Below are 24777 nucleotides of genomic sequence, written 5' to 3' on the forward strand. Positions count from 1 at the left end.
TTGTAATTAATCTATATTTAATACTTTAAATATAAAAAAAACATTCCTTTAACAAACTTTACCGATTGCATCTAAACGTGGCCCTAGCCTCCTAGGAGATGGATGGAGTCGCCTTTGTCTTGTCTAAAAGGAGGATAGATGATTACTCCTGGTCAAGCAAACCGAGAGATACGTACTAGTCTGCGATTCCGTGATGTATACGGAGTACACACATACATACATGCATCTATATTTTTGTTTGTTGAAAAACAGAGGACCTGGTTGACAGCAACAAAGTCCATTCCTGGTATTTTGAAAGGGAATCTTTCTACATTTGAAGTACTAAATATAGATTAATCACAAAATTAATTACAAAACTCGTCTGTAAATCGCGAGACGAATCTAACGAGCCTAATTAATCCACCATTAGAGATTGTTTAATGTAGCATTATTGTATCAATTTAGCGTCTAATTACGGCCTAATTAGGTTCATTAGATTCGTCTCGCAATTTACAGACAAACTGTGTAATACGTTTTTTATTTCTTCTAGATTTAAGTCTCTATGTAGGTGCCGGAAAAAATTTTAAAATTTTAAATTATGCAACTAAACAAGGGGTTTGCTATGCTATGGATGCAGAAGCAGCAGCAGGAGGGAAGGAATGGATCATGGATGGGTCAACGGTGATGGATGACGGATGGCAGCCCAGGCACGCGCACAAGCCTCCCTCTGCCCTGCTCCCCTCCCCTGATCCCCTCCTGATTGGATTGAGATTCAGTGACGTACTGCACGTGCAGTTACTGCCGCTGACGTGTGGGCCCATGCGCCGTGGGGCCCACGTGTCAGCGGCAGTAACTGCACTTGATCCGGCCGCCGCCGCCGCGGTCGCACCCCGTCGGCTTCGTGGAACCTTCCCTTTCCCTCCCTCCCCGGCGACAGTGCAGGGCAGCTCCCCTCCCCCGCCCTTTGCCTTTTTCCCAACCGCCCCCTCCCCCATTTCTCTCGCTTCGCTGGTGTCTGCCTTCCTCCACCACCAAGGCACCAAGCAGAGCAGCCAAAGCTCCGTCGTTTTTTTTTTTCTCTACCGCCGCCGCCGCCCAAGGAGAAGGAGGCAAGGGGCCATGTCCGCCACGCCGGAGGAGTCCCTCGGCCAGGGGGCCTACCTCGCCGCCCCGGAGCCCTTCTCCCCCTCCGTCTTCCTCGACCTGCCCCCGACGCCGCGCCCCGACGGCGACGCCGACGACCCGGCCTCCGACGACGACCTCGTCCTCCCCTTCATCTCCCGGATGCTCATGGAGGAGGACATCGACGACAAGTTCTTCTACCAGTTCCCCGACCACCCCGCGCTCCTCAACGCCCAGCAGCCCTACGCCCAGATCCTCCTCTCCGACGACTCCGCCACCACCTCCAACTCCAGCTCCGCCGGGACCGCCGCCGCCAACTCCACCCTCTCGCCTTCCTCCTCCTCCGACGCCCCCGCATCCGCCGAACCCGCCTGGCCCTACGACCCAATCGAGCTCTCCCAGCTGCTCCGCTCCCCACCCTACCCTGACACGGTGCTGGGCCTCCACGACTTCACCGCCGACGATGTTGACGCCCTCTTGTTGCAGGGCCAAGGTGAGGCCACCGCCGGCTTTCCGCCCTTCTTGGATACTGCTGGAGGCGGCGCCGGCGGAGGCCAACGGCAGGGCGCGGCTTCCATCGCCACCCAGATCGCCGCTGGTGCCGGATCCCCTTCACTGGCCGCCCAGAACGCCGGCACCCAGAATTCGGCTGCGGAAGAGCAGGACACCAAGACAGCAACCGCCTCGGTCATCCCGAATTCAGTTGCTGATGAGCAGGACGCCAAGGCGACAAACGCCACCACCTTGCCCGCTGCCGACAGTGACCCCGCCGCGCTGGCCTCGGCCTTCTTCAGCGCCCAGAGCGGGGAAAGCATGGACATGCTCAACATGGCATTCCTCAAAGGCATGGAGGAGGCCAAGAAGTTCCTGCCCACCAACAACAGCCTCCTCATCGACCTTGAGGACGCACCGGGGCGATCCTTGCCTGGAGACAGCAAGCCGGCCACTGGCTTTGCTGCCGCCCAAGTGAAGGAGGAGGTGGTGGCGGATGGGATGCTACTGTTTGGAGGGAGCACTACTGGTAGGGGGCGCAAGAACCGCCACACCGATGAGGACTTAGAGGCAGAATCAGGCAGAAATAGCAAGCTCATGATGCCTGAACAGGAGGAAACCGGTGCCGGTGAGCTATTCGACGAATTGATGTCCTGCAACTACGACGGATTCCTGAAGCGCATGAATGACCTGCGCATTGCCATGGATAGCGAGTCTGAAAAAAGTGCCAGGAGGGTGAGCGGCAAGGGGGCACGGGGGAGGCAGCGTGCCGACGAGGTTGTTGGCCTGCGCACCATGCTCATCCATTGCGCGCAGTCGGTGGCCACTGGTGATCGCCGAAGTGCGATGGAGCTGCTGAGGCAGATCAAGCAGCACTCCTCGCCAAGAGGGGACGCCACACAGCGGATGGCCCATTGTTTTGCAGAAGGACTAGAGGCACGACTTGCAGGAACAGGGAGTCAGGTGTACCAGTCACTCATGGCAAAACGCACCTCAGTTGTGGAGTTCCTTAAGGCATACAAGCTGTTCACGGCAGCCAGCAGCCTCAAGAAGGTGCATATCATCTTCGCCAACCAGACCATCTTGAGTGCAGTGGCCGGGAGGAGCAAGTTGCACATTGTGGTATACGGTCTACAGTATGGTTTGCAGTGGCCAGGGTTGCTACATTTCCTGTCCTGTAGAGAAGGTGGACCGCCCGAGGTGAGGTTCACCGGCATTGACCTCCCACAGCCTGGGTTCCGCCCAGCCTACCAGATTGAGGAAACAGGCCGCCGGCTAAGCAACTGTGCCCTCGAGTGTGGTGTGCCTTTCAAGTTCCAGGCTATAGCGGCAAAATGGGAGACTGTCTGTGCCGAGGACCTCAACATTGATCCAGATGAGGTGCTTGTTGTCCACAGTGAGTGTGATTTCAGCAAATTGATGGACGAGAGTGTTGACGTGGACACCCCAAGCCCCAGAGATATGGTGCTCAACAACATTCGGAAGATGCGACCCAACGTTTTCATCCTGTTTGTCATGAATGGCACATATGGTGCTCCCTTCTTCCTGACACGGTTCCGGGAGGCACTGTTCTTCTACTCGGCACTTTTTGACATGCTAGATGCAACCATTCCCCGGGATAATGATGAACGGCTGCTTATCGAGCGGGATATCTTTGGGCGATCTGCCCTGAATGTTATTGCTTGTGAGGGTGCAGACAGGGTGGAGCGCCCTGAGACTTATAAGCAATGGCAGGTGCGGAACCACCGGGCTGGGCTCAAGCAGCTACCATTGAATCCAGAGGTCGTAAAGATTGCAAGGGATAAGGTCAAGAACTATTACCACAAAGACTTCCTTATCGATGAGGATCACCGTTGGCTGCTGCAGGGATGGAAAGGGCGGGTACTCTATGCCATGTCGACATGGGTTGCTGAGGATAATAACATCTTTTAGCTGCTTCACTTTGCCGGGTTTTGGTTTATAAATGCTATTGGTGTTTGATAGATGGTCTATGTTTTATCACAGAAACTATGATCCAGCACCCGTGGTTAAGTGGATTTCCTTTTATAGAGGGTTTGGATGCTGAAACTTAAGGTAGAAATAAGTAGATGCATAGAGCTACTCGTAGGCTGTAGATATAGTTCTGGATATGTTGCAGAGTTGTCATATGTACACCAAACTAAAAGCCCTGTAACTGATAAGCAATTTTATGGATCACATATTTGTCCTTTTGCTGTTCCATGAAGTTCTGTTTCTTTTGTATCATCAGATTGTTGGTATTTCCCTTGCGTCTGGTGTGATTATTGAAGTTGCACTGATTAATCAGAGTATTCCATTTGGCTGAATATTTTGCACCATTTTTCTCATTCAGATAGGTCAGCTAAGAGACATCACCAGATCCAGGATCATGTGATGTTCCTGCAATTTGAAGAGAGTCAGGCTGGCATCTGCTTGAGGATGCATACATTCAAAAGTACAAAATCTTACAGCTGTGATGGTTTTGGCACAAAGATGGACGCCTTATTGCCTCTATATGTTTGCAATGATCTTTTAATCATGTATGTATCAGCAATATGGTTTACTGCTGTGGATCTGTATAAAAGCTGCAAATCTGTTAGGATTCTTATATATTGATCTTGCATAACAACGTGGTAGCTGTGGATAAATTTACTGTTTAAATTCTTGATGTTTCTTGTTTAATTAGTCATTTCCTGCACTATCCCTTAATCACTTATTTTTCCTGTTTGCTCCATCTCACAGACGCAGGTACACTTATTTTCCTGCACTACCCCTCTATGTTTCTTATATGTCTGTCACCTTTATTCTTGTTTCAGCCTTTCAGGATTGGAGTACTAACAATTTGGTTCATCTGTCCATCCATTGAACAGGAGGGAAACACCTGACCATCAGGAGAACTCAAGCAGGTACAGTTTAGGCTGTATTTTGCCGCTCTCATCCATATTACTTTATACACATATGTATGGAACAGGGGATATTATTTTCAGTTGACCATGATAGTTGTCACGATTCAGGTTGTGTGTGTTGATAACTTGATATGGCTACTGTGTTCCTCCAAAAGGGGGGAAACCCCTATTTTTTTTGTCATTTCGGCAGGACAGAAACTGTTTCCTTTGTTTTGATCCAAAATTCAAACTTTCAAAAGTGTCACATTGAATATTGCTGCACCTGAATGGAAAATTAAATATAGATAAAATAAAAAACTAATTGCACAGTTTGCTTATAAATTGTGGGACGAATCTAATAAGCTTATTAGGATGTGATTAGACACTAAACTGTTACAATAACATTCTAATAACATATTAATTGAGCTTAATAAATTTGTTTCGTAGTTTATAGATGGATTATATAATTTATTTTATAATTAGTCTGTATTTAATATTTCAAATGTTAACACTTTACAATAATTTTTGTCAGGTACTGCCAGGACAGGTTTGATGTTGTACTAACCGCAGTTGACTGTAGTGTACAAGCGTGACCAAAGAAAAAGCCGCCGCCGCTGCAAAAGAACATCGCCTTCGCTGAACTTTCCCTTGTTTTCTCCCTTCTTGCCTGCTTGGCGTGCAAAAGGAACTGGAAAAGCTTCGATTTTTGACCCACCCACACCCAGCAGCCATGGCCGCCACGCCTGAGGGCCTCTTCGCTGACCCCGAGCCCTTCTCCCCCTCCATCTTCCTCGACCTGCCCCCCGCCCCGATGGCAACGGCGAGGGCCCGGCCTCGTCGGACGACCTCGTCCTCCCCTTCATCTCGCGGCTGCTCATGGAGGAGGACATGGACGACAACTTCTTGTACCAGTTCCCCGACCACCCCGCGCTCCTCCAAGCCCAGGAACCGTACGCGCGGATCCTCTCCGACACCAACAGCACCGCCTCCGGCTCCGCCGCCACCCTCTCGCCGTCCTCCGACTACGACCCGGTCCAGCTGCTCGTGTCCCCGCTGAGTCCCGACATGGGACTGCACGACACCGGCGACGATGCCGGCACCTTCTTCTTGCCGGCGCAAGATGGCGTCAGCCCAGGGTTGGAGCAGAATCCAGCGAAATCAGGGACCGCTGGCGACGCCGACGCGTTCGTCGCCGGCCGATTCGGCAGCGGCACCGGCACCGGCGTCCAGAGTTCGGCCTTCTTGGATATTGCCGATGAGCAGAGTCCGGCGCAATTAGGGACCACAACCCTGCCTTTGCCTGCTGGGGATGGTGACCACGCGGTGCTGGCCTCGGCCTTCTTCAGTGGCCAGAATGGGGAAAACATGGATATGCTCAGCACAGCATTCCTCAAGGGCATGGAGGAGGCCAACAAATTCTTGCCCACCATCAACAACAGCCTCCTCATCGACCAGGAGGAGGGAAGAGTCAATGGCAGGGGCCGCAAAAACAGGCTCAACTCGGATGACCTGGAGGCTGAGACGTGCAGGAAGAGCAAGCTGATGGTGCCCGAGCCTGAGGAAACTGGCGACAAGGTCGATGAAATGATTGTCAATGGACGCGAAATGTGCCTCAAAGAAATGGAGGCCCTGCGCATCACAATGGGCAGCGATGCTAAGAACAACAGCAGGAAGGGCAAAGGGAGGTCAGCAAAGGGAAGGCGGAGTGCTGATGAGGCAGTGGACTTGAGCACCTTGCTCATCCACTGTGCGCAGGCCGTGGCCACGGACAACCGCCGGAGTGCGACCGAACTGCTTAGGCAGATCAAGCAGCACTCCTCACCGAGGGGTGATGCCACACAAAGGCTGGCAAATTGCTTTGCTGAAGGATTAGAGGCACGGTTGGCAGGGTCAGGGAGCCAGGTATACAAGTCGCTCATGGCTGAGCGCATCTCAGTCGTGGAGTACCTCAAGGCCTACCAGGTGTACCTGGCAGCCTCCTGCTTCAAAATGATGGCATTCAAGTTCTCTAACATGACCATCGCCAAGGTCATTGCAGGGAGGAAAAAGGTACACATTGTGGATTATGGAATACAGTATGGGTTCCAGTGGCCAAGTTTGCTAGGCTACATGGCAACACTGAAGGGTGGACCTCCTCAAGTGAGGATCACTGGCATTGACCTCCCTCAGCCTGGCTTCCGCCCAGCTTCTCGGATCGAGGAGACAGGGTGCCGACTCAGCAATTGTGCTTCTCAGCTCGGCGTGCCATTCAAGTTCCACAGCATCACGGCAAGGTGGGAGACAATTGGTGTTGATGACCTGAACATTGACCCTGATGAGGTACTCATTGTCAATAGCATCCGTAATTTTGGTAATTTGATGGACGAGGGGGTCGACATAGATAGCCCAAGCCCTAGGGATGTTGTCCTCGGCAACATTCGCAAGATGAAGCCTGATGCGTTCATCCTTTTTGTCATGAATGCCTCATACAGCGCTCCATTCTTTGTAACACGTTTCCGTGAGGCGCTGTTCTTTCACTCTGCAATTTTTGACATGCTGGATGCCACCGCTCCACGGGATAATCACCAGCGCTTTTTGGTTGAGCGGGGCCTCTTTAGGAAGTGTGCCCTGAATGTTGTTGCCTGCGAGGGCTTGGACAGGGTGGAGCGCCCCGAGACATATAAGCAATGGCAGGTGAGGAACCACCGGGCAGGGCTAAGGAAGCTGCCATTGGATCCAGATGTTGTAAAGGCTGTGAGGGAGAACGTTAGGAACCTGTACCACAAGGATTTTGTCATTGATGTGGATCATCAGTGGCTCCTGGAAGGATGGAAGGGACGCATACTCTATGCCATGTCGACATGGGATGCAGATGATGCTGTCTCAGAAGTTTAGCTGCTTTTCTTCACTGGATACAGAGATATCGGTAATTTCTGTGTTACCAATGAGCTTCATGAATTGCTCAGCAGCTGTGGTTCAACTCACTTTCTTGCAAGATGGCTTGGCCTAAAGATGAAATTCATAAGCAGTAGTAATGTACAATTATCTCTTGTAATGTACAATTACATATTTATTTGGTGTTCTCGTTGCTGCAGCTACACTGGGTCTTACAAATAGTTCCCTGCGTGCTAGTGCAGAACCTGTATAAATGTACAACAGAACTGAAGAACCCTGTTTATTACTTTACTTATTGATAGTATATATATGCTTTATTTGACTTTCATGCGGTGAGATATCTGTCTTGTGAAGTTCAGTTTTGTTGTGTCCTCAGATTTTTGGGCTTCCCTTGCATCTGAAAATATTAAATAGAAGCTTGATGAAGCATAAAAGATTCTCCATTTATTCAGGACATTGATTTCTGCATTTTCAATTTTTTTTTTGTGATTGTTTGAAATGCAAAATTATTGACAGGGTACTTCCACCTATTTTCTCCTTAATCCCAAATTTCCCCGAGGCATCTTCTGTTGAAGACTTTACTTAATTCTTTCATTCAGATATACAGCTAATAGAGGTGGTCATAAAAAAGTTCCTGTTGTTTCATTTGTTCATGAAACTAATCTAGACTTACACTGATCTGACAAATTTGTTTACTCAAAGCGCATGGAGTACAATGGATATAGCAGTGTACCCAAGCTCCACAGGCTTGCAAAGAAAGCGTTTCTGCAATTTAGGAAGAGCTAATGGCTGGTATCTACGTGATGGATGATCAGTTGTGATGGTTTCTGAACAAAGATGGGCGCGTTATGGCATAAGTTTGCAATGATCCTGCATCATATAACTTCATCATAGTGGTACTGAGTTCATCCATTCCATCCTGTCGACATGGGTTGCGAATGCTGCTGCTGCCTCCTAGTCCATGTCTTAAGTAGAGCATCTTATTGGTTCTCTAGTAAACTTTTGGGTAGGTTGATGAGAGATTGTGCAAATGTAGCGCACACAGAACATCTCCTGAGTTTCTTTTTTGCTAGTATAGTTAGTATATAGTTGTCGTATTAATTATTATGGCTGACAATAAACAATTTAATGGATTACTTGTTTGACTATCCATGTGAGGTATCTGATCTGCTGAACATCTGTTATACTACAAAAGTATGTGTGGGCATCAATATTTGTTGGATTTGTGCCCCCCAACCAAAGCAAGCAGAGCTATGAATGATTCGTTGTGGACCAAGTTGGCACTGTTCTGTGATCTTTAGTAAAGGATGGTCAAGCAAAGCAAGCTTCAGGTAAGGTAGGCAATGTCTCTGGTCAATGGCAGCATATACTATGCAGCACTGCCGTGGGTGCCCAAACCAAATGTTCTCTCAGTCGAGGAGGTAGGTGAGGTTAGGTCAGGTGAGGCGCGCACCTGCTCTGCTTTTGTTTCTTCTGTCTGGAGAGATGGTACACGCCAGCTAGTTTGATCAATGATTGATCCAATATATGTTCAGGCCGTGTTTATATGTTTTGCAAAAAAAATTACGATGGAATTTTGCTAATTTGAAGTACTAAATGAAGTATATTTATAAATTTTTTTGCACAGATGAGTTGTAAACCACGAGACAAATCTAATGATGCTAATTAATTCATGATTAATCAATAATTAGCTGGTGATACTGTAGCATCACTGTTGCAAATCATGGATTAAGTAGGCTCATTAGATTCGTCTCGTGATTTACAGCCCATCCATGCAAAAAATTTTATAAATAGACTTCATTTAGTACTTTATGCATGTGTCGAAATATTCGATATGATATTTTTTTGTGTTTACGGGTTTATGGGGTGGTAACCCTCAGTTTAATTCGCTGAAAGCAGGACGTGTATGATTGTTCACGTTGGGTGGCCATCCATCAGTGTCACTTTCCTTTTTTTTAAGGCCCTGTTTAGTTGAAACGCAATTTTTTTTTCAAAAGAATCTTTCTAATTTGAAGTACTAAATGAAGTCTATTTATAAAATTTTTTGCACAGATGGATTGTAAATCGCGAGACGAATCTAATGATACTAATTAATCCATGATTAATTCATAATTAGCGGTGGTTACTGTAGCATCACTGTTGCAAATCATAGATTAAGTAGACTCATTAGATTTGTCTCACGATTTACAACCCATCCATGCAAAAAGTTTTGTAAATAAATTTCATTTAGTAGTCCATACATATATCGAAATATTCGATGCGATGTTTTTTTCGTAAAGTTTACGGGATTTATAGGGTGTGAACTAAACAAACAAACAGGGCCTAAAAAGATTTGTAGCCTATCATCGTTTTCCAGAGAGATTGGATCATGAGTGCTCTACCCTCTGCTGAGAGAGACTGAAAAAATAATGAACTGCTGATTGCTTTTTTTCCCCCCGGGAAAGGGAGCCGCCGGCAGTTGCCTCGAAACTGCTCATCGGCTGATCGGCCGGTGAGTGAGTGATCTCCATGAGGATGCTGCATTCATTCCACGCAACCACCTGCACACTCCCTTTGCCTTTGCTTGCTGACATACACCAGCTAGCAAGTACGAGGAGGAAGAGCTCTGCTGCTCTGTCCCCCGGCCATGGCCGCCGCGCCGGAGGAGTTCCTCTTCGTCCACCCGGACCCGCCATCCCCCTCCGTCTTCCTCGACCTGCCGCCCACGCCTCCCCACGACGACCCTGCCGCCTTCGACGACATGGTGCTCCCCTACATCGCCCGCCTCCTCATGGACGAGGAGGCCGCCGGCGCGGACAGCTTCTACCAGTACCCCGACCACCCCGCGCTGCTCCAGGCGCAGCTTCCCTTCGCCCAGATCCTCTCCGACTGCACCGCCTCGCCGTCCGTCTCCGCCGACACCGGGGCTGGTCGGGGCTGCTCTGACTCTGACCACTCGCCCACGGTCGCCTCTCCGGCCGCTGACCATGCCACGGACATGGTCACCTCCGCGTTCCTCAAGGGCATGGAGGAGGCCACCAAGTTCCTCCCCACCAACGACGCCCTCCTCCTCCTCGACCACACCGGCGGCCATGCCCGGGGCCGCAAGAACAACAGGCATGCCGCCACCGGGTACGACGACGACGACCCGGAGCCGGAGGCGCGCAGGGCCACCAAGCTCGCCGCCACGGAGCCAGACGAAGCCGGTGCCCGCCAGATGTTCGACGACATGATGCTCCGCGAGCGCGACATCTGCATGAAGGGCGTGCAGCAGCGCCTCACCGCCGGCGCCAACCACACGTCGGCGCCGCGGCGGCGGAGGCGCCGCGGCGACACCTCCACCGACGACGACGCGGTCGACCTGCACGCGCTGCTGCTCCGCTGCGCGCAGGCCGTGGCCGCGGACGACCGCCGCGTCGCGCACGACCTGCTGGCCCAGGTCCGCCGCCACTCCTCGCCCACCGGCGACGCCGCGCAGAGGCTGGCGCACTGCTTCGCCGAGGGCCTGGAGGCGCGCCTCGCCGGCACGGGCAGCCGCCTCTACCACTCGCTCATGGTCAGGCCCACCTCTGCCGTCGACTTCCTCAAGGCCTACCAGCTCTTCATGGCCGCCTGCTGCTGCAAGAAGGTGGCCTTCACCTTCTCCAACAAGACCATCTTCGACGCCGCGGCGGGGCGCCGCCGCCTGCACATCGTCGACTACGGCATCAGCTACGGGTTCCAGTGGCCGGGCTTGCTGCGCGGGCTCGCCGCTCGGCAAGGCGGCCCGCCGGAGGTGAGGATCACCGGCATCGACCTGCCCCAGCCTGGCTTCCGCCCCGCGTACCAGATCGAGGAGACGGGCCGCCGCCTCGCCGGCTGCGCTCGCGAGCTCGGCGTGCCGTTCAGGTTCCGCGGGATCGCGGCGAAGAGGGAGACCATCTCGCCGGAGGACCTGGACATCGATCCGGGCGAGGTGCTTGTCGTTAGCAGCCTCTGCCACTTCAGGCACCTGATGGATGAGAGCGTCGTCCTCGGGCGCCCGAGCCCCAGGGACGAGGTCCTCGGCAACATCCGGAGGATGCGGCCGGACGTGTTCATCCATGGCGTCGTCAATGGCGGCTACGGCACCACCTACTTCCCGACGCGGTTCCGGGAGCTGCTCTTCTACTGGTCGGCGCAGTTCGACCTGCTGGAGGCGACGGTGCCCCGGGAGAGCCCGGAGCGGCTGCTGGTCGAGAGGGACATCTTTGGCCGGAGCGCCGTGAATGTGATCGCGTGCGAGGGCGCCGACAGGGTGGAGCGGCCGGAGACGTACAGGCAGTGGCAGGCGCGGAACCAGAGGGCGGGGCTGAGGCAGCTCCCGCTCGAGCCGCAGGCTGTGAAGGTGGTGCTGGACAAGGTCAGGGACAACTACCACAAGGACTTCGTTGTCGACGAGGATCAGTCATGGCTGCTGCACAGGTGGAAGGGCCGTGTGCTCTATGGATTATCCACATGGGTTGCAGACGATGCAGATGATGCTACCTCCTCCAGATAGAGTTCAGTTTAGCTCCTTTTTTCTCTGCTGCTGATAGATTTGGTGTGCCTATGATAGAAGCTACCAACGCTGTAAGATCTTTTGTCATGTAACCATGGCTGAGGAGTGGCTTTTCATAGGTGAAAAGGTAAATGACATTTCTGAGATTCAGAGAAGGTATTAAATTCGAAACTAAACTGAATATAAATCATCTGTCACATATACAATTCCAGAACAAAACCGTGCTGTGACCATAAACGCGGCTGGAGAAACTATTTGCAGATTTTTTGCATGAACAATTGTGAGGGTTGTTCCCTTTGTCTGCATCATCCATCATAAACAATTCCAGAATAGAGCCATGTTGAGATAAAGGTCAAAGGGGACAGACAAAAGGGAACATGAAAGATGATGGCCTGCCTAATAACAAGAAAGTTTCGTTCAGAAACTTGTAAAGCTGCTGCTGGTGGTGCATTGGAGACGATGAAACGAACAAGACAGTTTCGTTCAGAAACACGATGAAATGCAACAAGAGGAGCACACCATCTAACTGCATTGGGAAAATTTGCCGGGAAATACTCTTTAAAGGTGGTTTTTGCTCTTGGACACTAAAAATATGGTCTTTGCCCATGGACACTAAAATTTTGTGGCCATTTGCCACACCACATCGCCGTTGCCCTCCATCTCCCTTGCGTCACTGCCGTGCCTCCATCCTCTTCCTCTTGCTCCTTGCGATACCCGCGGGTGCGACTGGTGCCGGCGGTGAGGAGGAGCCCGCCACCGCCCCTTCCCGCCGCTGCTGCCGCCCCTCCTTGACGCAGTCGCCGCACCTCCCTGACGACGCCGTCGCGCCTCCTTCCGCCTACCGCCGCACCTCCATCTTCCTCCTCCTGCAAGTAGTGCTGGCGGGGCACGGGGGCTCCGCAGTCAGGTGCGGTCGCCGCACCTCCCTGACGCCGCCGTCGCGCCTCCTTCCGCCTACCGCCGCGCCTCCATCTTCCTCCTCCTGCCAGTAGTGCTGGCGGGGCGCGGGGGCTCCGCAGTCAGGTGCGGTCGCCGCCGCCGTCGGCAGCAAAGGCTGCCGCTGCTCGGCACAGCCTGCAGGGGTTGCCGCCGGTGCCACCGCCGCCGTGGCGTGCGGCCACCACAACTGCACCTCCTCGCCGCTTGGCGCTCGCCGGAGGGACGGCGCACCGCAGGGGGTGGGGGACTGCCACGCCGCCGAGGGAAGGGGACCGGGACCGCCGCACACCACCGGGGAGGACACCGCCACGCCACTGGTGGAGGGCACCGGCCGTGGGATCTGCTGAACCGGCGCCGCTGCCTCTCCACCCCGCTGCTCCTCGCGTGACGCGCCGCTGCAGCCAGCTTGGTCACGCGCGGCCCTCCCACACGTGCGCCTCGCGTCGCATTCCCTGCTCGCGCCGCGTGGGAAGGAGAGGAGGGAAGGGAGGGGCAGGGGCACGGCAGGGAAGGGGCCGCAGGCGCGCCGCTGGAGGAGCAGCCGCGGCAAGGGCTGCGCCTCCCGCCGACGCAAGCCGTCGCCGGGGCTGGAGGCAGGGGTTGGGAGAAGATATCGTTGGAGAGGATGACAGGTGGGCCCTTTAATTACTGTAGCTAACGGTGTTAAGAAGACCATCCATCCATCCTTCTTAGTGTGCTGTGGCAAATGGCCACAAAATCTTAGTGTCTTTGGGCAAAGACCATATTTTTTAGTGTCCTAAAGCAAAAACCACATTTGAAGAGTGTCCCACGGCAAATTTTCCCAAATTTTCCCAACTGCATTTCATTGGCTACGGAAAGAATACATTTTTTTTCCTCTTCACTAGTTGTGAGCCCTGTTCCGCTAGGCGCTAGGCGCAATCTAGGCGATGACCCTCAGTTTAGAGACTAGTCGGGAGTAATCGCGCCTAGGCGCTGCTAGGCGTTTTTCTAGGCGTTTTGGCGTTTTGCCGTACAACTTATATATATAATATATTATGTATATATAGCAAAAAATGCTGAATATATATAGGCTACAGTAAAAAAAGATAGGGTCAGTAGACATACCTGATACCTTGGTGGCTTAATCTTGCATGTTCCTTCCTCCTACATCACATTTTGACATCTTGTAAATACTAAATAGTCAATAGACAGCAGTTCATGAAAAAAATAGGAAACAAGAAGTTGTCACTTATCTCAATTATTTCAGCCACCTCCAATCCATGAGCATCCTATATCAGCAGCTAATAATTAGAAATTTTAAAGCATAAAGCCATAAACACAAGCACATAGCAGCAGCCAGCAGTACAAGTGCACAACACAATTTATAAATAAAGGACGTCACAGCACTACAACAGCAGTTCATACAACACAAACACAAGCACAAGCAAATAGTTCATACCCCTCAAGGGTTCACACAGTCACATAGCACACAACATAGCACACAACAGCAGTTCATAAGAGCTCCCTTGCCTCCCTCACTCATCCTCATCCTCATCAGACTCATACTCTTCTCTTCGGACGAAAACTCTTCTCCTTCATAGAGCTCCCTTGCCTCCCTCACTCTACCACTTCTACGCCGCTCAAGCTGCTCTTCTGCTCCCACTGCCTCTCCAATAACAGCCCAACGTATCCCTATACCTTCCATTTCATCCTCATCTTCCTCATCTCTAAAAACAACTAATGCGCAATCATCTCCACCCTCTTGGAGAAAACCTTGAACTTCAGTTGTATCACTAGACAAGAGAACATCAGTGATCTTCTTTGTCTTGATCTTTTCTCTCTTACTAAGCAGCCTGTTGTTGAATTGAATATAGACCAACTTTTCGAGGCGGGCTGTAGTAAGTCTTCCTCTTCTTAGTGTGTATCTATAAATTAAAAATAAGAGCATTTTCAGTTGTGCAATTTAATTATAATGCTGCTGAAATGTTCATAATAGATAGGTACTAACCCCTTCAAACCCACTCCAATTTCTTTCACAACCAGAAGCACTTGATGTCAAAGATAAGATCCTTGTAGCCATCTTCTGTAAAGCTGGTGTGTGGCTTCCATACAACCTCCACCATGAGGCTGAAATAAAAGAAAAATACCCCTATTAGTTAGAAAACAGCAAACATCCATGTTAGAAAATAGCAAACAACCATGTATTTGTTACTTAACACCTCTACCTGGATTGTAATCAAAGTTTTGAAAAGTCCTTGCTAGCTTCTTGCTAAATGCTCCTTCTCTATTTTGAAACTGTTTCAATTCAATGTTGGCAGCTTGATCTTGCTTGTCCTCGTCATGATAATAAAATTGCTCAACACAAGCTATAAATGCTTCATTCATTTTGGGCTCATCAAAAATTAATGGGTTAGTAAAGCTATAGTGTGGATTGAGCAAATAAGCTGTCAAATGCAATGGAGAATCAAGTCTTCCCTTCATCTTCTTCTCAATAACAGCTAGTACATCCTTGAATCGAGTCTCATTATTGCCAAAGACCTCTTTGATCTCTCTCTTTGCCTTTAGTAGTTCTCCATAAATGAAACCCATGGATGGCTTCACATCCCCATCAGCCAAACGGAGGACTTTAAACAATGGCTCAAAAACAGCCAATATTAGCTTCACTTCCTTCCAAAAGGTTGGACTCAATATAGTTGCTGTGGCATCTTTTCCTTTCTTTGATTTCACATCCTTCAATGAGTCCCACCTAGTATGAACCACCATCTTTCTTAGCTGGTCCTTCTTCTCTAGCATGCTGTTCAAAGTGAGAAAGTTTGAAGCAAACCTAGTCACTCCTGCCCTCACTACCTCTTTCCCCTCCGTGAAGTATCTCAAGCAGTCCAATGTTCTTGTGTGGCCATAGACAAATATAGTAAATGCCTTTGCTTGGTCAATCACTTTCTTGAACCGAGGCAAGTTGCCAATTCCTTGGAGCATCAAGTTGATTGTGTGAGCTGCACAAGATGTCCAAAATATCTGTGGTCTCTTCTCAAGCAATAGCTTCTTTGCTCCCATGTTGTTGGAGGCATTGTCGGTCACTACTTGCACCACGTTTTCTGGACCCAAGTCTTCAATTGCTTTGTCCACTAGTTCAAAGATGACTTCACTTGTGTGTGACACATCTGACATCTCTTTTGAGCTGATGAATTCAGTTCCTTCAGCACAATTAGTGCACAGATTCATTATACTTCTCCTCTTCCTATCTGACCAAGCATCGGTCATAACAGAGCACCCATTTTTCAACTTCTCAGCTTGACGTTCCTGCATCAAACTCTTGGTTCTTGCATATTCTTGTTCCAGCAATTTCTCTCGCAGTAAATCATCACTTGGAGGCTGAAATCCAGGTCCAAACTGTCCAATTGCTTCACACATTTGCTTGAAGTCATCATTGTCACATGCATTGAAAGGTATTGCTGCAAATGTATAAAAAAAGAAGCCAAATTTGTGTTCAGTACAGGAATAACAACAGCTAATGAATTTTAAAATGCAAATACAGATTAGTATAGTAGTAATTTACCATGATTATAGACCCATCTTGCAATATACTTGTGCACCTCATTTGATCTTTCTTTCCAAAGTTCTTTGTTCAGCTGCTGTTGCTTTAAAGACTCAGTCTTGGTAGCTGTAGGATCAATAGCACGTGTCCATTTGTCAATAGGTCCTAATTTGTGAGGCTGTGAACTACCAACACAAGTGACTTCCTCTGACTCTCCAACCCTAGACACATCCACTTCCGCTCTAAGTTCTAGCTCACGGACAGTCTTCTCCTCCCTCTTCCTTTTTGCATCTTCTAGTGCTTTCTTGCACTTTGCTTTAGCCTCCGAAGCCTGCTGTGTTCTAGCTGGACATTTAGTCACATTCTTTCCTTCATGAGCCAAATGCTGCTTCAGCCTATAAATCCCTCCCCTCATCTCCTTACTACAAAGGTTGCACCTGACCTTGTCCTTATTGTTAGCATCAACAAGAACACCATACTCCCATCCAACATCATCTGAGTTCCTTTTCAGGAGATTCACTGCCTCAGTGCTGGCTCCATCAACTTGTGCATTCTCTGATGTCGACATCCTACAGTTAGGCAATGGGCATGCATTGAAATAACTCAAATAAGTGATTCATTCATCATTCAGAGCAGTTTCAAATTACAAAAACACCACAATTAAGCCTCTGTACACATGAGTGCTCTCAGAACAAGGACATAAACATGACATAAACATGAACATGAGTGCTCTCAAGATCTGACATAAACATGAGTGCTCTCAGATCTGACATAAACATGAGTGTTCTCAAAGCGTAATGCAACCTACTATGGAAAATGCATTCGACCATTGGAGTAATGTAGCAACCATGGGCATGCCCGGTATAGTAATCATCAGTGCCTCTGTGGAACATGGTATGTGTTCAGGTGTTGACACACTTAATATGAAAGCTGAGTCTAAATCAGAAAAGCTAGATAGAGATGACCAAAGCAATAATTATGACATGTTCCCGTCTTCAGAGAGCAAGCAACTGAACACGATGCAGAGTGCAAGGACTGAAGAACTTAGGGATTGTAATACATTCTCAGATACCCACTGTACTGTAAGGGAGTCACTGTCAGATGCCACAGCATCCTACACTGATGACAAGGCCCAGGAAAAGATAATCTCAGCCTAGGAGCAGCACTTGCCACCAACAACATAATACTCTGTCAGCCTAGGAGCAGGGGAGGGGACTGACCTTGGAGCAGGATGAGGCCGTCGGCGGTGAGGACCTTGCAGACTTGGAGGCTGGAGCAGTGCAGCGGGGAGGAGGTTCGAGGAGCAGTGCGGCCGGCGGAGCTTCCCAGGCTTGGAGGAGCAGCGCCTGCAGGTGGAACTTCGCAAGGACGCAAGGTCATTCAGACTTCAGAGTAGCCGAACAGGGGAGGAGCAGGGGAGGGAATAAGAAGAGGAGCAGGGGAGGGGGAAGACGGAGGAGTAGGGGAGGGGACTGACCTTGGGGGTGCGCCGGCCGGGATGACCTTCCTGGAGCGGCGCCTGGCAGTGGGGACGACCGGTGGAGCAGGGGAGCGGGTGACGACCTTCCTGCGGGGGAGCGTTGGAGCAGGGGAGCGGGTGACGACCGGCGGGGATGACCTCGTCGATGCTGTCGTCACCGGCGGATGGAGCAAATGGCGGGCGGGAAACGCCCGTCTCCTCCTTATCCCTCCCACGCGCTCGGCCGCGGCTCCCGTTTTTGGCGCGCGCTCGGCAGCGGGGCCCGCCTCCGCGCGGGATTTCTTCGCGCGCGCGCACGATGCTCGGGCCCGCCTCCGCGCCGCGCCGCTCGCCTCCGCGCCGCCTCCGCGCCGCCTAGCCCCGCCCAGCGCCGCCTATCGCCCAGACGCCGCCGACCCCCCCTAATCGAGGCGACGGGCCTCGCCTACCGATTAAGCGCGCTGAATCGCGCCTAGTCGCGCGCCTAGCGGAACAGGGGTTGTGAGTTCTAAACGCAACAAGACACCACGATTGGATTCCCTTGTTGCTATTTCTTGGTGATGCTCCCTTGTCTGCATTGGGATGGGTTGGAACCATCGATTGGAGCTCCACGAGGAGGTTCCCATTCCAGCAATCCTTCCCCTTTAAGTATCGATCGGGGTGCATTGCAGCTGCAGATTTATAGTTACAGGCAGCCATGGCTCCCCCGGTGTTCCCCGGCGACGCCGACGAGGCGGCCTCCTCCTACCTTCACCTCTCCCGCATTGCTCTTCTCATGGAGGAGCAAGAGGCGGACGACGTCGCAGAGTTGAGCCCGGACCACCCCGCGCTCCTCCACGCCCAGCTGCCGTTCTCCCAGATTCTCTCCGGCGCACCCTTCTCGCCGGACCAAGATCCCGTCTTTCCCGGCCACCGGGGTTCACCCAATGGAGGTGGTCATGTATGTTACACGGATACCGGTACGGTTATCGGATACGTATCGGATACGCGGATACGCACTTTCCAAAAAAACACCAATACGGGGATACGGCTAGGATAATTAATAATTATATATAAATATCATGCTGAAATCAGTAGTTGTGTTGGTACTGGCAATGACACATCTTTAGGCTGTTCACAGCAAAAGAAAGAAGAAGGGGGGCTTCAATTCACAGCAAAACATTGAGAGGGGTGGCAGTTCAGGGAAGAACTTACTTGTTTTGAAGGGAGGGCCTCGCCGGCGACTGATTTTTGCCAGGGAAGGAGCTCGCCGGCGGCCACCAGATCTAGAGGGCGACAAGAGGTCGGGCGTGAGGGAGGAACGAGAGCACGAAGAGTCGAGGACTGCGGCGGCTGCTATTCGGTCACGGAGGGGTAGCTGTAGTCTAAAATCTGGTCTGGGTGGGCTAATTGGGATGACTAATGCTTTGGGCCGTATCCAATCTGGCCCAAACGTGTCGGATACACGTATCCAATACAAAACGTATCTGTATTTTCAGGATACTGCTGGAAACGTATCCGAGACGTATCCGGGGCGTATCCATATCTGAAACGTATCGGATACAGATACGCCAGCCCATAGGAGTATCCCCGTAACAGAGGTGGTCACGACAAGGAGTACGGCACCGACATGTTCACAGCCGCATTCTTCAGAGGCGTGGATGAGGCCACCAAGTTCCTGCCCGCCGACACTGCTGACGAGCCGCTGAGGAGCAAGGAGTCAGCCGGCGATAGGGGCCGCAGGGACAGGCACAGCAGCGGCGGCGGCGAGCAGGAGGCTGAGGCCGGCAGGGCCAGCAAGCTGGCGACGGCCGAGTCGGAGGAAGCCAGCGCCCGCGAGATGTTCGACGAAATGATGCTCAGGGGATTCGATGCCTGTGCCAAGGGGATGGGGGGCCTGACCATTTCCATGGAGAATGTGCCCACAGCGGACAACAAGAAGGCGAGGAAGAGGACCAGAACACGAGGCAAGCGCCGCGCCTCGAAGGTGGTTGACCTGCACACCTTGCTCCTTCATTGTGCCAAGGCAGTCATCGACAACCGCCGCAGCGCAGACGAGTTGCTCAAGCAGATCAAGGACCACGCCTCGCCCACAGGCGATGCCACACAGCGGCTTGCCTACTGCTTTGCACAGGGGCTCGAGGCTCGCCTGGCTGGCACTGGGAGCCAGGTCTACAGGTCACTCACCGCGGACCGCACACCGCTGCTGGAGTTCCTTAAGGCCTACCAGCTCTTCATGTCAACCTGCTGCTTCAGGAAAGTGGCGTTTCACTTCGCAAACAAAGCAATCTTCGATGTTGCAATAGGGAGGAGCAAGTTGCACATCGTGGATTAGGGCCTCCACTCTGGGTTCCAGTGGCCGGAGCTGTTGCGTCTATTGGGGGCTAGGGATGGTGGGCCGCCAGAGGTGAGGATCACCAGCATTGACCTCCCTCAGCCTGGGTTCCGCCCAGCAAACCACATTGCAGAGATGGGCCATCGCCTGAGCAACTGTGCCCATCAGCTCTGTGTGCCACTAAAGTTCGGTGCTGTGGTAGCACAGTGGCACACCATTAGCATCGACGATCTGAATGTGGAACCTGATGAGGTCCTTGTCGTCAATGACCTGTTCAATTTCAGAACCTTGATGGATGAGAGCGTCGTCACAGATCGATCAAGCCCCAGAGATGTTGTCCTCAGCAACATTGCCAAGATGAAGCCTGACGTCTTCGTCCAAGGCATCATCAATGGTTCATATGGCACCTTCTTCTTGTCTCGGTTCCGAGAGGCCCTCTTTTACCACTCCGCAATGTTTGACATGCTTGATGCAACTATGCCACGTGAGAGCCGGCTGCGGTTGGTGCTTGAACGGGATATCTTTGGTTGGGTTGCCTTGAATGCCATTGCCTGTGAGGGGGAGGACCGGCTGGAGCGTGGTGAGACATATAAGCAGTGGCAGATCAGAAACAGACGGGCTGGTCTAAGGCAACTTCCGTTAAATAGAGAGTCCGTTAATATGGTGAGGAACATTGTCAAGAATCAGTACCACAAGGACTTTGTTATCGAGGAGGATCAACAATGGCTACTGCAGGGGTGGAAAGGCCGCATCCTCTTAGCCCACTCAATGTGGGTGGCAGATGGTGCTAGCTCTGGATGGTAGTTTTTCATGATGAAACATAAATGGGATATGAATACCAGATACAGTTATGCTAGTGTTTTTATAGAGGTCTATAAATACGATCCAGTGGACTTGGATTGGTTGCATCTTTCTAGATGACTTAAGGTAGGCAGCAACTGCCTTGACTCTTAATCTGACATTTTTTTTCGCTGTCTGATTCATTCATTCACTGAGTTCAAATATGTAGTGAAAACTAAATGAACAGAAGAATGTGGTGATCTCATCCTCTAGTATTTTTAAATTGAATACATGATGACAATGTATTGGATCTATTGGCTCATGCTAAGGAAATTAGTAACGTAATCACTATGTTTGTTGCTACTGAGTACAGTTGCCTGATAAGTATCTGTTCAAATGACATGCTTTATTAAATCACCTTTCATTGGTCAATCTGGTTCTAGGTACATATTTGTGTAGGATGTCTGTCCGATTTGTCTGCACTTCTCTTCATCAAGGGTAACTAAATGCCATATAAAGTAGCTAATGTGCTTTATTTATCCTTCACTCATGTACTGTGCTTATGGTCTCTATTTTGTCTGTCAGTCCTGAAACTACTGTGATTCTACAATTAAACTTGTATTGATTTAGGAGATGCTTATATTTGCATTGAATCTCTGTTTATTCCTCTATGTTTCAGGGCCTAGGTTCATAGTGTGGAGTATTGTGTCTACATCTACATGCATATAAAAGGAATCAGTCCGAATAAGGTACACTGGTATGGACTGTAGTATATAATGTTTGCAAAATAAACCACACCACATGATCACAATCTTATGTTTGAGAACTGAAGCCACAAATTTTTATCTAATAGCATAGTATGTTTCTTGTGTACTTCAAGTTGCTATATTATATTTTCACATAAAAATTTCTTAGGACATTTACATATCATTCACAACCAACTCCTAAATATCCACCTAAATACTTCATTTTAGTCTGTAAAAAGTCATCTAAATAGTCTTCTTGCCTTTATATTTTAAAAAGGCAAAATAAAAAAGTTGCTAAGCCGGCTGCTCACATTGTGAATTGCAGTATGAATTATGGGTTCCAGTGGGAAGGTGCCCACTCAACATGGGTAGCTGAAGACGTTATTTCTGAATGAAGCTTCAGCTTTTGGATACTGAATGATACAATAGTCTTCATCAACTCTCTTTATACTGTTTGTCCAATTGTTAAACTCAATCAATGCCAGTGCAGCTGCTGCTGAAAAGCATTTAATATTTTAAATGATATATATGCCTTGTATTGAGGACTTCACAAGAGAAACGTAAGTGCTCGACACCACGTATTTTCGATTTCCTTTTTGCATTTCCCAGTGGCCAGTTGGTACTTGGTAGATTAGGTCATTGGTTTGATCAAATCTTGCCACGTAGCTCAAGTGGAAGATGCATTGTTCAGTGAGGCAGTATCTTTTGTACTGTAAATAACATGTTTTGGCTTTGAACTCTGAAGAAGAAATATTATCAGCAACTAAATGCTTCTGTTAGCTGCCTGAGGTGTTGCACATGGAAAAAATTCAGAGATGACTGCGTGCGTTAGCAAATTTTATTAAAATTACCATGTGCATTTGTGGAGTTCAATGTGGTAGACATTTCCCTAAGTCAAATGGTGCTGCAGCCTATAGCTGATTCTTGATCAGCTAGTATGGTTGCACAGGCTATTCAAAACTGGTGTCCAGAAATTTGTTTCTTGAAGCTATGCGTGCTTTATGTGCTTAATTTATATCTCTCATTTAGACAACATATAGAAGCTACCTATTTCTTGCCTGTAAACTCTGCTTCATTCTCTATTCACGTTTATTTTTCATCTCAAATCAATAGTGTTGCTACTTGTTTGCTCATCAGCAGATTTTAATTGTCCATCTATGTAATAGGGAAGAAACATTTTTTTCCTCGAATATGCAGGAGAGCTGCATATCATTGCATTAAGAAGAGGAAAAAGGCCAAAATAGCCAAGTTACACACACCACTACGCACTCAAGACACACGCCACCGCCCCAGCCCCTGGGGGTTCACTGTTTGAAAATTACAGACGTGCCGATAAACAGAACCATTATCACCACGACCCAATAGGCTGTCACTATATAAGACTCCTAGTCAGAGAGCACGACCGCGACCATTGCACTCTAGCCCTTTTGCACCTGCAAGCATCCAAAGTTCAGCTTCATCCTGTGCAAGCAAGAGGGCTCTTTCAACACTGGGAGCGATCCTATCAAACACAACATCATTTCTGGTCCTCCAAATGGTCCATGCCACCAGAACAATGAGGGTATTGAAACCCCGCAACGCGCCAGCACTTATTCTATCACCAGCCTGCTGCCACCACAAGAAGAACTCCGCATCATTTGGATGAGGCGTGACAGCCTGAAGTCCGAAACAGCTCAAAAACAGACGCCAAAACTGCCGGGCAAACACACACACCGAGAAGGTGGTTGATTGTCTCCATGGTTCTTACGGCAGTAAGGCGAGGTGTGGTGAGTCACCACCGCCTAGCCGCCTAGGGCGGCTAAGGAAACGCCTTAGCCCAAAACAAGGAAGCGCCTTGTCGCCTAGGCGACGCCATGAGAACCATGATTGTCTCCTCTTCTTGTTCACAAAGAGGACTATGTTCTGGATGTGACAAACCCCTGCGAGCAAGTCTGTCTGCTGTCCAACAATGGTTATGAGCGACTAGCCACAAGAAAAAATTACATTTATAGGGAAGAAACGTAATAAGGCTAAATATGATCAGCGTAGAACACACCCAACATTGTACGTAAGTTCATTTTGTTTGCAACTAGTCCACGCGATTGCTTGGAAGCTTTGAAGTTTAAGAGCAAAGTAGGGCAAATTTTTCAACTTTTTCTATGTAGTTGATTCGATAATCAGAAGTATCTGCTGTAATTTAAAAAGGATTTCCCTATAACATTTGTAATAAGTTAAAATAAAACATCTCCAACATAAGCAACTACTATTATTTGTTGTGTTATTCATTTAAATCTGATTGACTGCTGCAGGGTTACAGGACTTGAGTGGCAGAAGACACCAGCCCCGAATATTGACATTCCTTTTTGCTGCACTGAAACAGATAACAGTTCATACTGTAACTTTGTTACTTTCCAGTTGCTGCAAAATTTCTTGGCTTCTGTTTCAAAGAAGGAAATTTGAGCATTGCAGGCCCCAATAAAAGTATTATTGACTAGACTTCTTTTGAATCTGCCCATAGATAAATTTTTCTTGATTCATGATTGTCCTGGATTTGCAATATCTTCTCTATGTTTTGGTCTGATCATGTTACAAAATAATAGCATTTATGTGCCCTATTTATCTGTTAACCTGCATGTATTAATTACTCATAATTTGGTCTCTCCGTGAAGCAATAAAGAAACAAGGGACTGAACATATTTATGGCTAGAGTCGAATGACCAGCATCTCTGTATTTCCATGAGTCTAGGTTACATATACAAGATATGGGCCGAATGGGCTATATGGCATACTGGGCCAAGGCCAAAGACTATATGTAAGCCTATATACATATTAACACCCCCCTCAAACTAAAGGTGGTTGTAAGGAATCTAAGTCAGACACATTTAGTTTGAGTACATGAAAATGATGTTGATCCCGAGTCTGAGCTTTGGTGAAGAAATCTGCTAGCTGTAGTTCAGACGGTGTATAGTGAAGATCCACAACAGATTGTTGGCAATGGGACCGTATGAAAGAGGCATCAACACCAATATGCTTAGTGAGCTCTTGCTTGATAGGATTGTTGGCAATCTGAATAGCACTAGTGTTGTCACAGCGAAGAATGGTAGGATCAGCACAAGTAACCCCAAAATCAGCCAGCAGCCAACGTAGCCAAATAATTTCTGCTGTCGTTGTAGCAAGAGCTCTTAATTCAGCTTCAGCACTAGAGCGAGAAACAACA

The 24777-nt window shown here is 49.5% G+C and overlaps 3 protein-coding genes and 2 pseudogenes across 3 annotated transcripts; 4 read left to right on the forward strand and 1 right to left on the reverse strand.

The window, feature by feature from the left end:
- Window positions 1–844: 844 nt before the first annotated feature.
- Window positions 845–3813, forward strand: LOC120684460 (scarecrow-like protein 9). Its single transcript, XM_039966319.1, has one exon. The coding sequence runs from the start codon at window positions 1099–1101 to the stop codon at window positions 3523–3525; it is 2427 nt and encodes an 808-aa protein (XP_039822253.1). The 5' UTR covers window positions 845–1098; the 3' UTR covers window positions 3526–3813.
- A 141-nt stretch (window positions 3814–3954) lies between these two features.
- Window positions 3955–7677, forward strand: LOC120684461 (annotated as a pseudogene).
- A 2025-nt stretch (window positions 7678–9702) lies between these two features.
- LOC120686795 (scarecrow-like protein 9) lies at window positions 9703–12034 on the forward strand. Its single transcript, XM_039969003.1, has one exon. It carries the CDS (start codon window positions 9976–9978, stop codon window positions 11845–11847), a length of 1872 nt encoding a protein of 623 aa, XP_039824937.1. The 5' UTR covers window positions 9703–9975; the 3' UTR covers window positions 11848–12034.
- Window positions 12035–14114: 2080 nt separating this feature from the next.
- LOC120685528 lies at window positions 14115–17661 on the reverse strand. The gene is made up of 5 exons (XM_039967510.1): window positions 17503–17661; window positions 16304–16851; window positions 14973–16199; window positions 14756–14874; window positions 14115–14672 (listed from the first exon to the last, which is right to left on the reverse strand). The coding sequence occupies exons 2-5, from the start codon at window positions 16848–16850 to the stop codon at window positions 14592–14594; spliced, it is 1974 nt and encodes a 657-aa protein (XP_039823444.1). The 5' UTR covers window position 16851; window positions 17503–17661; the 3' UTR covers window positions 14115–14591.
- A 584-nt stretch (window positions 17662–18245) lies between these two features.
- LOC120685530 lies at window positions 18246–24472 on the forward strand (annotated as a pseudogene).
- The last annotated feature ends 305 nt before the right edge of the window (window positions 24473–24777 follow it).

The sequence above is a fragment of the Panicum virgatum genome, chromosome 8N (assembly GCF_016808335.1).
Source record: "Panicum virgatum strain AP13 chromosome 8N, P.virgatum_v5, whole genome shotgun sequence".
In the NCBI taxonomy this organism is placed as follows: domain Eukaryota; kingdom Viridiplantae; phylum Streptophyta; class Magnoliopsida; order Poales; family Poaceae; genus Panicum; species Panicum virgatum.

Bases quoted from the DNA above. Each gene is read 5' to 3' on its own strand.
- LOC120684460 (XM_039966319.1), top strand. From the start codon at position 1,099: ATGTCCGCCACGCCGGAGGAGTCCCTCGGCCAGGGGGCCTACCTCGCC.
- LOC120686795 (XM_039969003.1), top strand. From the start codon at position 9,976: ATGGCCGCCGCGCCGGAGGAGTTCCTCTTCGTCCACCCGGACCCGCCA.
- LOC120685528 (XM_039967510.1), bottom strand. From the start codon at position 16,850: ATGTCGACATCAGAGAATGCACAAGTTGATGGAGCCAGCACTGAGGCA. The intron at 16,200-16,303 runs GTAAATTACTAC...ATACATTTGCAG, and splicing joins AAGATGGGTCTATAATCATG to CAATACCTTTCAATGCATGT. The intron at 14,875-14,972 runs GTAGAGGTGTTA...CTTTTATTTCAG, and splicing joins AAACTTTGATTACAATCCAG to CCTCATGGTGGAGGTTGTAT.